This window comes from Anomaloglossus baeobatrachus, chromosome 8 (assembly GCF_048569485.1).
Source record: "Anomaloglossus baeobatrachus isolate aAnoBae1 chromosome 8, aAnoBae1.hap1, whole genome shotgun sequence".
NCBI classification, from domain to species: domain Eukaryota; kingdom Metazoa; phylum Chordata; class Amphibia; order Anura; family Aromobatidae; genus Anomaloglossus; species Anomaloglossus baeobatrachus.
This window is the reverse complement of record NC_134360.1, coordinates 43,412,076-43,425,722: the sequence shown is the minus strand read 5'-3', so window position 1 is coordinate 43,425,722 and position 13,647 is coordinate 43,412,076. Positions and strand designations below refer to the sequence as shown.

At 45.5% G+C, this 13,647-nt stretch overlaps 1 protein-coding gene across 1 annotated transcript in view; it reads right to left on the bottom strand.

Annotated features, from left to right (window-relative positions):
- Positions 1-6,319: 6,319 nt before the first annotated feature.
- The window catches only part of PLXNA1 (plexin A1), a 376,265-nt gene continuing 368,937 nt past the window's right edge, over positions 6,320-13,647 (bottom strand). Inside the window, 1 exon segment of the mRNA XM_075321522.1 lies at positions 6,320-10,273. Within this exon segment, the coding sequence (XP_075177637.1) occupies positions 10,178-10,273 (96 nt within the window). The 3' untranslated portion in view covers positions 6,320-10,177.

The following is a 13,647-nucleotide window of genomic DNA, read 5'->3' as shown; positions in this document are numbered from 1 at the left end:
AGCATGGTAGTGCCCGCTCATCACTAGTAGGCAATAAATTGGGGCTATGACTCACAATGGTCATTTGGTCACTGCTGCCAGATGATGATTCACCTAGTACAAGCAGATAGTGCACAGAAATAAGCATGGGCTAGCTCTGCCTGTGATTGATAGCTTATAAGGCTATGCTTGGAGTTGTAGCTCTATAGTTCCAACCCTAATCAAGAGTATTATAGCTAAATCTGATATCAGCAATTCTGTCCTTGTTGTCCGCAGTACTGTCTCTGAACACTAGGTGTCGTGCTGTGCCCTGCAGTTTGTGCACTACTTGTGGGCAGGATTGCTGACCCCGCTGCGCTCTGTGTGTGAACTGCGCCTACATTGTATATTGGTCATTGGGCCTGGGCCGTGTGACTATTGTGTATAATCTACATATTCTATATATTGTGCAGTATCTTAATGGGTTTTCTCCGTAGAAGAAATAATCTGTTTTATACGCATTTAATCTTTTATTGCAAGAGCAAAATTGCTTACAATCCCGAGGCGATAGGTGGTAAAGAAAAAAAAAAGAAAACTATCCTGAGACGACGCAGCAGAGATTTTTCCATAAAATATTCTAAACGGTGAGAATCTGAGTATAAAGTCACAGCGGGGAACTGATAAAATACACGTTAACGGCAGAATGAAAACTTTATGAGGAGCGGGGACGATAATGCACAAGGAATGAAGTGGACCCTCCCCCACCCCAATAAATGTAATTCAACGTGACTCTGTCGCCCCATTTCTTTTTTCTTGTATTGTAATTGAATGGGGGGAAGAGGCTGAATCTTAAAGTAGGAGCCAGGAACATTGTATAGTGCGTGATTTACATGGCTCTGACTTTATTTTATTGTTTCGCATGGGGCTGCTTTACTAAATGTAGAGATAAGGAGGCGCTATCCAAGCTGATGGGTCACCACTAGGTGGCGCCATGCTGTATTGGTGCACCCGCGATGTGGAACAGTTACACACATCAGCCAATATTGACATTGGTGTTAACATCATTTTTGTACTGATAAGTCTTAAAGGGGAACTCCTCCAAAATCAAATTCTGAATTCATTTTTTTTTTTCTGCGGTTCCTAGAAGCTATATAATAGAAGAATGAAACCGTTCTCGTGTAAAGGTGACTCCGCTGCCAAAGTCCCGTGGCCAGTGAGGGGTTAATAATAACCTTGGCTTGTCACACAATGACTTTCACGCCTGTTACCTTGACCGGCTAATTAGTTCTGCCGCCTCCAGCAATCTCCGACATAAGAGGTGATTGTCAGACAAGGCCTGGGGGGCTCCACAGTATTCTCTACAGGTACTATACATGGCCCAGAACCAGCGACCCCCCCATCCCGGCCGTGTATGTTCAAGCAGCACCTGGGGCACACCCGCCAGTGAATTTGGGAGGGGGGTGATCTGGCACCAGAGAAAAGATGACTAATTTTAATTGTTGGCCCGGATCAAGATTGATGGCAGCCTCTGGGCAAAATGCGATTCTAAATATGATGCTGGGATTCTCTCTTAGGCCTCAGTTCCACTTGTGCATAGCTTGCGATGCCAGAGCATCGTATATGATATGCCAATTACCCTCTGCTGCGAGCGTCAGCCAAGGGTCATGCGATTGTGATCTGATCTTGCGATCAGTTCACAGCTCTAGAGAAGAGGAGGGAACACTTTCTCCCCATCTCCTCCCCAGCCTGCCTCTGCGTATATCGCACTGCAGTCGGATGACATGCAAGTGCAGTGCGATGTTTCACACGCTCCCTTAGACTTGTATGAGGACATGTGAGCCGAAAATCACTGCCAAATGCAGCATGCTGGCATAAGAAATCAATCGCAGATGGACACTCCCCCAATTGGTGCGAGTGCAGTCCAATGTTTTATCGAATTGAATACACCCCTGCAAAATGCAAGGGGAACCGTACCCTTATACGGACACAGTCTAAAGGCTATGTGCCCAAGGGGACAGTGTCCTGCGGTTATATCCGCAAGACATTCCGCAGGTGCTCCCAGAAATCCGCAACAGAACTTTCTCTGTTTCAATGCTGCGGATATACAGCGGAATGTCGTGCGGATATGGTGCGGGCATTCTGCATTGAGGATACAGTACCATGGCTTCGGCACTGCATCCTCAATGCAGAACAAGTGTTGCAGTGATCGGGGTGTTCATACTTACCTCCATCACGCAGCACCTCGCTTTCCGGCGGCCGGGTCACTGTCAGGCAGCGTCTGGTGCACTGTGCTGGAGGTGGGCGGGAATGAAGTAGCTCCGGCTGTCACATGACCGGAGCTCGTGCAGGCCCTGCCCACCTCTTCCTTCCTGTACCTGGCTGGATCCACCGCGCTGCTGTACACCGGACGGAGAAAGTGACTCGGGTCTCTATCAAGGCAGGTAAGTATATGGGACCCTGCGGAGAAATCCGCAACAATAATTGACATGCTGCAGATTTTTCCGCACGAAAATCTGCACGATTTCCGCTGCTCAAAAATCTGCAGCGTGGGCACAGCATTTCCCAAATGCCATAGAAATGGCTGGGGAGTAGCTGTGCTGCAGATTTCTGGAAAATCCGCGGCTTTTCCGCAAGAAATCCGCGGCAAAATCCGCAGCGTGGGCACATAGCCTAATATGGCCATATAGTGCCACAGCGAGCCAGCAAGAGCCAATAATGCTACACTCGTCTTGTGCATCTAAAGGGGGCTTTACACGCAGTGATATCGCTGGTGAAAGCACCTGCCCCCGTCGTTTGTGCGTCACGGGCAAATCGCTGCCCGTGGTGCACAAAATCATTAGGAGCCGTCACACGGACTTACCTGCCTAGCGACGTCGCTGTTGCCGGCGAACAGCCTCCTTTCTAAGGGGTGCGGTTCGTGCGGCGTCATTAAGCGGCCGCCCAATAGAAGCGGAGGGGCGGAGATGAGCAGCCGTAACCTCCCACCCACCTCCTTCCTTCCTCATTGCCGGCGGACGCAGGTAAGCTGTAGTTCATCGTTCCCGAGGTGTCACACGTAGCGATGTGTGCTGCCTTGGGAACGATGAACAACCTGCGTCCTGCAACAATCAACGATTTTTAGAAAATTAACGACGTGTCAACGATAAGGTGACTATTTTTGATTGTTAACGGACGTTTGTTGGTATCACACGCAACGACGTCGCTAACGATGCCGGATGTGCGTCACGGAATCAGTGACCCTGGGGATGTCGTTGAGCAAAAGCGGCCTTAAGGCCCCATTACACGCATCATTTTTTTTTTTTTTTGTGAAAAACTGTTTGTGCCATTTTTGATCTGTGTCCATTTTTACAATCCTTGTCTCATTTTGTTTTCCTTTTGGAATTTTTTTTTTTTTAAGCTTTTCCTTATCACTAACCAGTAAAATATGGCCAGCATGTAGATGACAACCAGGCGCTATGCGTTATGTTGTTGTTTTTTGTGGGTTTTTCCTTTCTTGATAGGCCCTTGACTTGCATTGGAGAGTTTAACCTGTAACATGGACCAAAGTAGGACAGGTCTCCGTGTTTTTTTATTTTCCAGACTGTCAATCTGCAATATAAAGGCACGTTCATTGCAATGGGTCCGCCATCTTTCTGGAACAATAGTATTCTTGGTACGTGTGCCTTCCGTTAAACTGTGAAAGAGCCCTATATGTGAATCACAATGGTGGAATTACCAGAGCTATTGACCCCATTGCCCATGCCATAATTCAGATATAGCTGGTGCAACGTTTGCCATGATTTCTGCTTGGTTCTGTATGAAATCTACAGTTTCTTTGCATATTTTCCCCCGAATGTGAATGATCAAGAACAAGTCTGTGCAGAATAGAGAGGCAGTATATTGTATAGTAGATAAAACTTACCTTTATTTTTTATATATATTCCACAGCACTTTACATACCCCATCTTTTGATTCCGTATGACCACAGTGGCACCTACCAAGGAAGACATGGCTACTAGGCCTCAACTAGAGGTATATGGTTGCCATGAGCCTTCTCTCTTATATACACTCATGGACACCCCATAATACAAACTTGGGTATCCACCGGCTAGATTGGAGCTCATCCTCGGGGCTTCTGCTATATCCCGCCTGATGGTGAATTCACCTCTTATATTTCTTTTCCCACTAATATAATTTGATGACATAGTTCCAGTAATTTTCGCATCTCCGTTATTTGCCGCCGCCGCGCCCAGATCCCCGCTGATTGCCGTATTGATGGCTTTGTGATGTATATCACCTCGGCGCTGCCAGCAATGTAGCCGGAAATATTCTCCCTCCTGAGATTTGGAAGCCACTGAGTAAGATGCGCGCGGTTCAGGATTGTATCACTTGGAAAGATCAGTCCGTCTCAGTGTAATCTGCTTTAACGGGAAATCATCATGAAGCAGAAAAATAAATAGCAGAGGATAAGTCACAAGATGCGGGGGATGAGCGCAGCGGAGTAATGAATGGACAGAGATCGGCCTGCAGCCTCGAATATTGGGAGCGGTTATATTGGGTCCATATATTATATTTATTTATTTATTTTTTTAGTTAAAAACAGAAACCTCATCCTATTAGAGGACAAGTCATCTCAGTATGGAGTCAGAGTAATTTCTTTAGAGGAAGGGATCAGTAGAGTCCTCTAATTAGGGGGTGGGGTAAAAAATGAAATTACTCTACCCCTAAAAAGATTATATTGGAGGTTAGTGTTAGTAGAGTCCTCTTGTTAGGGGTAGGGATAGCCGAGCCCTCTCCTTTAGGGGTAGGGTTAGCCGAACCCTCTCCTTAGGGGTAGGGTTAGCCGAGCCCTCTAGTTAGGGGTAGGGTTGGATCAGCCGAGCCCTCTCCATAGAGGTAGGGTAGGGTAGAGTTAGCCGAGCCCTCTAGTAAGGGTTAGGGTAGGGTTAGCCGAGCCCTCTCGTTAGGGGTACGGTTGGATTAGCAGAGCCCTCTCCTTAGGCGTAGGGTTAGCCGAACCCTCTCCTTAGAGGTAAGGTAGGGTTAGCCGAGCCCTCTCGTTAGGGGTAGGGTTAGCCGAGCCCTCTCCTTAGGAGGTAGGGTAGGGTTAGGGTTAGCCGAGCTCTCCAGTAAGTGGTAGGGTAGGGTTAGCCGAGCCCTTTCGTTAGGGGTAGGGTTGGATTAGCAGAGCCCTCTCCTTAGGGGTAGGGTAGAGTTAGCAGAGCCCTCTAGTAAGTGGTAGGGTAGGGTTAGCCGAGCCCTCTCGTTAGGGGTAGGGTTGGATTAGCAGAGCCCTCTCCTTAGGGGTAGGGTAGGGTAGAGTTAGCAGAGCCCTCTCCTTAGGGGTAGGGTAGGGTAGAGTTAGCAGAGCCCTCTAGTAAGTGGTAGGGTAGGGTTAGCAGAGTCCTCTCGTTAGGGGTAGGGTTGGATTAGCAGAGCCCTCTCCTTAGGGGTAGGGTTAGCCGAACCCTCTCCTTAGAGGTAGGGTAGAGTTAGCCGAGCCCTCTAGTAAGTGGTAGGGTAGGGTTAGCAGAGTCCTCTCGTTAGGGGTAGGGTTGGATTAGCAGAGCCCTCTCCTTAGGGGTAGGGTTAGCCGAACCCTCTCCTTAGAGGTAGGGTAGAGTTAGCCGAACCCTCTCCTTAGAGGTAGGGTAGAGTTAGCCGAGCCCTCTAGTAAGTGGTAGGGTAGGGTTAGCCGAGCCCTTTCGTTAGGGGTAGGGTTAGCCGAGCCCTCTCCTTAGAGGTAGGGTAGGGTTAGGATTAGCCGAGCCCTTTCGTTAGGGGTAGGGTTGGATTAGCAGAGCCCTCTCTTTAGGGGTAGGGTAGGGTTGGGTTAGCCGAGCCCTCTCGTTAGGGGTAGGGTTAGCCGAGTCCTCTCCTTAGGGGTAGGGTTGGATTAGCCAAGCCCTCTCCATAGAGGTAGGGTAGGGTAGAATTAGCCGAGCCCTCTCCTTAGGGGTAGGGATGGGTTAGCCCTCTCGTTATATGTAGGGTATAGTTAGCCAAATCTTCTTGTTAGGGGTAGGGTGGAGTAATGTCCAAAAAACACTAATAATAATGAGAGGACCAGAATTTGAGGTCTAAAGACACTAATAAGGACAGTCCCCGCTCTCTGGGGTGGTCCATCATCAGAGCCTGGAGACCATTAGTCCATTAACACTTTTCTGTCCTTTACCTCCAATTTATTGTAGCTGCCATGAAGGACGCACACCCCGCTGCAATGTCTGTACAGCGGCACGTGCGTCAGACATGGCCGCCTCCAGGAAAGCTATTACCGAGAAGCTTCTGTGTCTGTGGCTGCAGCGGATTAAGTTTTTACATTCCTCTAATGGCTTTTTCTACCCTCCACAGCCCCAAAAGAAGAATTACACAACCAGTCACGTTTTATTTAGCAAAAATGTTTAATCTCTTTGTGATGCGAGGATTTTATTTACAGGTACTAAATCTGAGCAACATTAAAATAGTAAGATATTTACAGGAGGATGGCTCAGCGGGCGTCGAGTCACAATCAAGAGTGTTTTTTTTTGTTTTTGCTACAGGCCAGAAACTATTCATTGCTCCACTTCACTGCAGCAATGGAGGGGTTAAGTGGACAAATTGCTTCCCCTGACTCCTGTGGAAAAGTTCTAAAAGGGGGTGGGGGGCATTCACTTCATCAGTCACACATGGGGGGGGGGACCTCCACATATGTTCTCAGCAATGTTTAACCCTCTAAAGGCCACTGAGGAGCCAGCAACACCTTATAGTAACCGATGACCAGTGCTGGAAATGCGTTGTGGGCTTCATACAATGAATGGATGCAGTTATCTCCCCATTAGAGGCCAAGTCGCTAATATAAACAGATGTAAAGAGGAAGCGTTCCCGGGCACCGTCGAGGGATTTGCTACATTTAGTAGATGGATAAAAGCTTTTATTCTCGTTTGATGTTTGTTTCCCTTTAATCGACCAGTATATCAGACGGTTAGTGAATCCCCCTGCAGACGGAGAGGCGCGAGCTCCGGCGTGCAGAGATGTAACGCACCTCACAAAGGATAATGCGAAAACATCATTAACTGGGGGAACAAAACATGGCACAACGAGCTGGGCCGCTGTGCTCCCCTTAGTCTGCATGCATCCTATGGGAACCACTGCTAGGATAGGCCTGGCTGAGAGCAAGTATTGCGCAAAAACATTGGTAGGACTCTGGTCCATGCATGGTTGCCGGCCCACAGCCCTGTGAACCCCCTTCTACCTGGTGCCTCTTCTGATTAGTAGGTCAGGTGCAGTGTCTTTGTTGCAAAGGCCCCGCCGGCATAACATAGTGCCTGTTTTTTTGCAGGTAGGGGGTTCACAGTACTCTGGGCCGGCATACGTGGACCATCAGGATCCCGTGAATCATTTTGCTCAACTCTAACAGATGCCCATCAAATATGAGGACCTAAGTAAAACCTGTCATTGCATCTTTGAAGGTCATGTTTGGTGGAAGTCCACTTTCTACTGCTGGTGTTCTATCTCCTTATCCATCATGATTCACTACAGACGCTTTCCATCTCGTTAGGGGTAGGGTTAGCCGAGCCTTCTTGCTAGGGGTAGGGTTAGCCATCGTCGGACCTATGAAGGGCATGTTTGGTGGAAGTCCACTTTAAACTGCTGGTGTTCTAACTCCTTATCCATCATGATTCGACACAGAAGCTTTTCATCTCGCTAGGGTTAGGGTGAGCCGAGCCCTCTCGCTAGGGTTAGGGTGAGCCGAGCCCTCTCGCTAGGAGTAGGGTTAGCAGTTGTTGGACCTATGAAGGGCATGTTTGGTGGAAGTCATCTTTCTACTTCTGGTGTTCTAACTCCTTATCCATCATGATTCGACACAGAAGCTTTTCATCTCGCTAGGGTTAGGGTGAGCCGAGCCCTCTCGCTAGGAGTAGGGTTAGCAGTTGTTGGACCTATGAAGGGCATGTTTGGTGGAAGTCATCTTTCTACTTCTGGTGTTCTAACTCCTTATCCATCATGATTCGACACTAAAGCTTTCTACTCCCTTTCCTTCAATGGTTACTTGGGTCTCACCCAACTGTTTACTCTTCCACCAGCCTAGGAATGCCTCAAAATTCCATAGAAATCAACCTGAAGTAGTTGTAACCTCTTAAGATATCAAAATAACCCACAGTGAAATGGTGTGGACATAAGAAGGAACTTCAGGAGGAAAGAAAATATTGTTTGGCTTACGTGCAACCGCCGCCCCCCCCCCACCCCCCGCCCCCAGAAAAAAAACAAAAACCAAACACTGACTTCAAAGGATCCAGGTTATGAATCTACATCATATGATTGAAGATAAGTTATGTGACATCACTGGCTCACATGACATCACTGCTAACAGTCCAGTGATGTCACTTCCTCTAACATCTGTCACTTGGCCATAAATGGATTGGAGTGGTTGAGGAGAATCTGTTAGTGCCTGTGTAGCTGTGACTGACCCACATGGCGGAGGAATTTATCAAGACTGTTTTTTTCACCAGTCTTGAACCGATCGGAATAAGGGGAGACAAATTTGTTAAAAGAATAAATGTAGTACATCTTTGGGGGTGACAGAAAATAAGATCTAGCCCACCATGAGAGCCAACTCATGTAGACCAGTTTTCTTTACATTGTGGCTCAGAGGTAGGTCACGTATTCTTAATAAAGAAACTTGGCCCAAAACATACCACCTTAGACACAAGTCTTCCGGCGCAGATGATATAAGGCATACGTGAGGGGGGAGAATGTAAGACATTAAGCCAATATCGGCACTGTACTAGGTGTTGCTGACTCCTCCGGTCAAGGGACCCAAAATCAAATTAAGCAATTTGTCAGTTTTGATGTCCAGAACCCACCCATGCATGTTAAAATGGAATGTTCCCCAACAAAAAAAGAAAATAAAAAGCACCATCTCATTAAACCACGTTTTCTACATTTTTGGAAAAATTCAATGTGGCCACAACTTGGGGGGGGGGGAGGGGTAAGATCTTCGGCGTTTCCTCTACTTGATCCTCTTCCTTCATGGACAAACTGGAACTTATAATAAATTATGACGACATGAAACCACTCAGCACTTTGAGTTCCTGTACCATAAATTGTAACCAGAGAGACAGTATATTTATAATATATATATATTAATGCCCACATAATTATCTAATGCAGCAAAGCATTGTGGGTAGGCTCTGCCAACCAAAGACCGTATATATGTACATTCATTTAAACAGGTGCCGTGAATTTCTGTGCTTTCCGCAGCCAATTTATATCTGAAACATTTCCAAAAAGTAATTCTGAAGAAAAAAAATATATATATAAAAAATAATCACACAATTCATTCCAAAATAAGATACATGAGGGTTAAGGAAGAAAACGGAGATCCCCCCCATCCCCTCAGTTGCATGAAACCCCACCCCCCAAAACAGTAGGTGGTTGTTCTGAATCCCCTTCCTCACGTCTAAATTCTTCAAAAACTTTTTTTTTTTGCATTTTTATTCACTAAAACAACATTGAAATGAACATGGCACAGAATATAGTCTAGAAAAATATCAAAGGTTCTGGATTACTTTTGTCCGTTCCGCAGGGGTGGGGTCAGATATGTTGGATTCTTTTAGCTTTTTTTATAATTTTTTTGTTTCCGAGAACACAAACACATTCCTTATCAGATTTTTGTCAATCTTTTTTTTTTTTTTTGTCTTTTTTTTTGTCTTCATTTCTGTAAAAACCCCAGGAATTTTCGTTTAAATTGTGCAAATGTAGCAGTAACACTAGTGGCCGAAAGCCAAAGAGAGAGAGGATTTCTGTGTTTGTTGTTTCTTTTGCTTCTTTCTTTGATCGAAGAACATAGGCGGCCAAACAGAAAGGAACATTTTGTTTTATTTTCCCCGTTGGGTCTCGTCTTTTCCACGGCTGGTGGAGCGTCCTCTCCCCCCTTGGAACGCGCAGGCAGCTCTCATTGTCTTAAATCTATATTTTACTTTGTATTGAAATTTTTTGGGTCCCTTAATTTTTTTTGTATCCATTTATAAAGGTTTCTATGTTGTTCTCTAGAGTCTTTTATGTACAGATTTTTTTTTTTTTATTTTTTTATTTCATTGATTCAAGAAAGTTCCAGTCTAGTTCTGCAGCTCGTGGATTTTGAAGGCCACATGCGTTGGAAAGTGGTCAGTTTATAGCGCTCCCCTTCCCCGTCCAGCTCTCGCTCTCTCTCTCAGTAGCCACTGCTAAGAGACCCTTTTCGTGCAGACCCCCATAGACTTCAACTGCTGAGAGACATTGTGTCGATGACTTGCTCCAATTTACTTCGTAGCCGCTGTCTCCTCGCTTGTTCATCCTTTTCCAGCGCGGTGAGGATCTGAAAGACAAACGTTTGGAATCTCTATGAAAGACAATTCCTTACAGGTGACTGTCCCCTACAGGACAGTTGTCACATTGTGACCCGCCTGTGTCAATGGAGGCCATGCGACCTCCATACTGAGCGAACAATGAACGCCGTGTAGCCCTGACCTAAATATGGGTCTATAGAGATGTAATCTGATTAACAAACTCTCCATTATTGTTTTTATTTTCATTTTTAACACTAGAAGTCCCAGAAATTTCGAGCTCCCCCCTGAAGTCCCGAGAGAGGGTCAAATGACCTGAAATGAAACTGAATAGAACTAACTAGAAACTAAATGGCTAAACTCAATAGAAAACAACAACCTCCTGTGGTGCGACAGTAATGGCCTTAATTACAGAACAAAAGACGGTGATTATAGGATGTTAGCTAAAATCCTTCAGGTCATTCCACCCGTCTCTGGGTTCCAAAGGTAGAAATGTTAAATGACCCCTCTCTGGGACTTCTAGTGTTAAAGGGTTCGTCCCCGCTGGGTAAAATTATTTTTCCTTGCCGTATTTTTCGGATTAGAAGACGCACTCTTCCTTCCAAAAATTTGGGAGGAAAATGAGAGGTGCGTCTTATAATCCAAATGTAGCTTACCGGGAGGTGGTGGAGAGGGGTAGCAGGAAGCAGGGGCAATGCTGCAGGCACGGTCTTGGGCTGCTGGCTGCTTTGCTGCAGGAGGTGAGGCAGGGGCCATCCTGAAAATGTCGTCGGTACGGGCTTCAAATAATGGCACCCGAAGTTGCCGAGTGCGCAGATGGAGCTCTCTGCTCAATATCTCATCTGCGCACGCGCCGCCTCCATCCCATTGATCTCCCAGTCGCAAACTTAAGGAAAATGGTGATCAGAGGTGGCGCGTGCGCAGATGAGATCTTGGCTAATCTTTGAACCAGTAGCTCAATCTGAGCACGCACCAACTCCGGGTGCCATTTCTTTGAAGCCCACACTGACAACAGTTTCTGTATGTTTAAAGAACAAGAGGAAGAGAGTACTATGTGCAAAAAAACAATACAACTTTATTGGAAAATTACTCACAGACATAGATAAAAATTCTTTATAAAATCAATCACAAAAAAATCAATCACAAAAAAGTGGAGAAAGAGGCCGTGTGGTTGGAAAAAATGGTCAGGGGACCACCAACGCGCGTTTCGCTATGGGTTGCACACTTCTTCGGGGATCTCCCTCCCTGAAGAAGCGTGCAACCTGTAGCAAACGCGCGTTGGTGGTCCCCTGATCCTACTTGGGGGGGTTTCTGATGGCCTAGGAATGTTCCTTGATTGCACTTTATTTGCACTTGCACCTTAGGTAATTATGGCTTCCTTGAGTTTTTTATATGGCATAAGTGCCTTTACAACGCTTCCCCTGAATGAAATCTATTTGTGACTTGTTACATGTATTTATCATTTTTGTTATTTATTGCATAACATATACTATTGGAAACCATTTTTTCCAACCACATGGCCTCAGTCCCCCCCTCTTTCTCCACTTTTTTGTGATTGATTTTACAACAGAATTTTTATCTGTCTGTGAGTGATTTTCAAATAAAGTTGTTGCCCCCCCCTGAAGAGGCGTGCAACCCGTAGCGAAACGCGCGTTGTGGTCCCCTGATCATTTTTTCCACCTACATGGCCTCAGTCCCCCCATCTTTCTCCACTTTTTTGTGATTTTTTTGTGATTGATTTTATAACAGAATTTTTATCTGTCTGTGAGTGATTTTCTAATAAAGTTGTATTGTTTTTTTGCACATAGTACTCTTCCTCTTGTTCTTTAAATGTATTTTGAGTAGTACATACACCGGTCTAGCTATACCAAGGCTAGCCAGATGGTTAGCTCAGTTATGAGAATTTTGTTTCTAATAAGTTTCTGTATGTTGTCTACCTCACTGCGCCCACAGTGAGCATCTGGGACACCACTCCACCACCGCTCCTATCACTGTGACTCCGGCTCCACCACCGTATTGTAATGTGAACGCCAGTTTTGTTTACCTTTTTTTTTTCCCTCTAAAAGTTGGGGTGCGTCTTATAAACCGAAAAATATGGCATTTGCATGAATTTTTGGCCTTAAAATCAGTTTTGCAGTTATACTTTACACCTTTTTACAGGCTTTTTGTCTGCCTCCATATTCCACTGTGATTTGATCTGTGGTCAAAAATCAGCTGAGAGGAGATCAGAAAAAAAGAGAACCTCTCCCATTGCTCTGTTAGAAAGGAGCTCACTGATAGTGTCAGTTAACTCATTCTGCGGTCAGGCTACAGAAGGCAAACTGCAGAATTAATCATGTAAAATGATTTTTAATTAAAAAAATAAATAAAATTTAGCCTTAAAATAGTAAAATTATTTAAAGGGATTGTCTATAAAAAACAACAAAAACAAAACAAACAACTAAGTTCTGTTAAACTCCTTCCAGTGTAATCTGCAGAGATGTCAGCACTAATCACCCTCACTAATTACGTCTTGGCCGCCCCTTCTGACATTTCGCTGCTGTCACAACACTTCTTGCAGCCTCCACAATTATCACAGACACAATTATCATAATGTAATAAGGGAAATTGCTGCTCAATAGACGATTTGATCACAACTTTTAGACCGGAGGATGATGGGCGAGAATAAGCCCAACATGCAACCAGATTGCGGTCCCCTTGACCGGTGCTAGTTTTTATAGTTGTTGCCTTGGAGTAACCCTCGACTCTATCCTTCAAGCCACACATCCAAGCCCTCTTCACCTCATGCTGACTGCAACTCAAAAATATCTCCCGGATCCGTGCTTTCCTTAACCAAGAATCAGCAAAAACATTAGTACATGCCCTCATCATCTCCCGCCTCAACTACTGCAACCTCCTGCTCTCTGGCCTCCCAACACTCTGTCACCATCCTGAACTCTGCAGCCCGCTTAATCCACCTCTTCCCCCGCTATTCCCCAGCCTCACCACTCTGCCAATCCCTTCACTGTTTCCCATTGCCCAAAGTGTCCAGTTCAAAACATTAACCCCTTCAGCCCCCGGGCACTTTCCATTTTTGCGTTTTTGTTTTTTGCTCCTTTTCTTCCGAGAGCCGTAACTTTTTTTATTTTTCCGTCAATCTTGCCATTTGAGGGCTTGTTTTTTGCGGGACGAGTTGTACTTTTAAATGAAACCATTGGTTTTACCATATAGTGTACTGGAAAACAGCAAAGAAATTCCAAGTGTGGAAAAACTGCAAAAAATGTGTGATGGCACAATAGTTTTTGGGATGTTTTATTCACCGTGTTCACTATATGGTAAAACCGATGTATCTATGTGATGCCTCAGGTCGGTGCGAGTTTGTAGACACCAAACATGTGTAGGTTTACTTGTATCTAAGGGGTTAAAA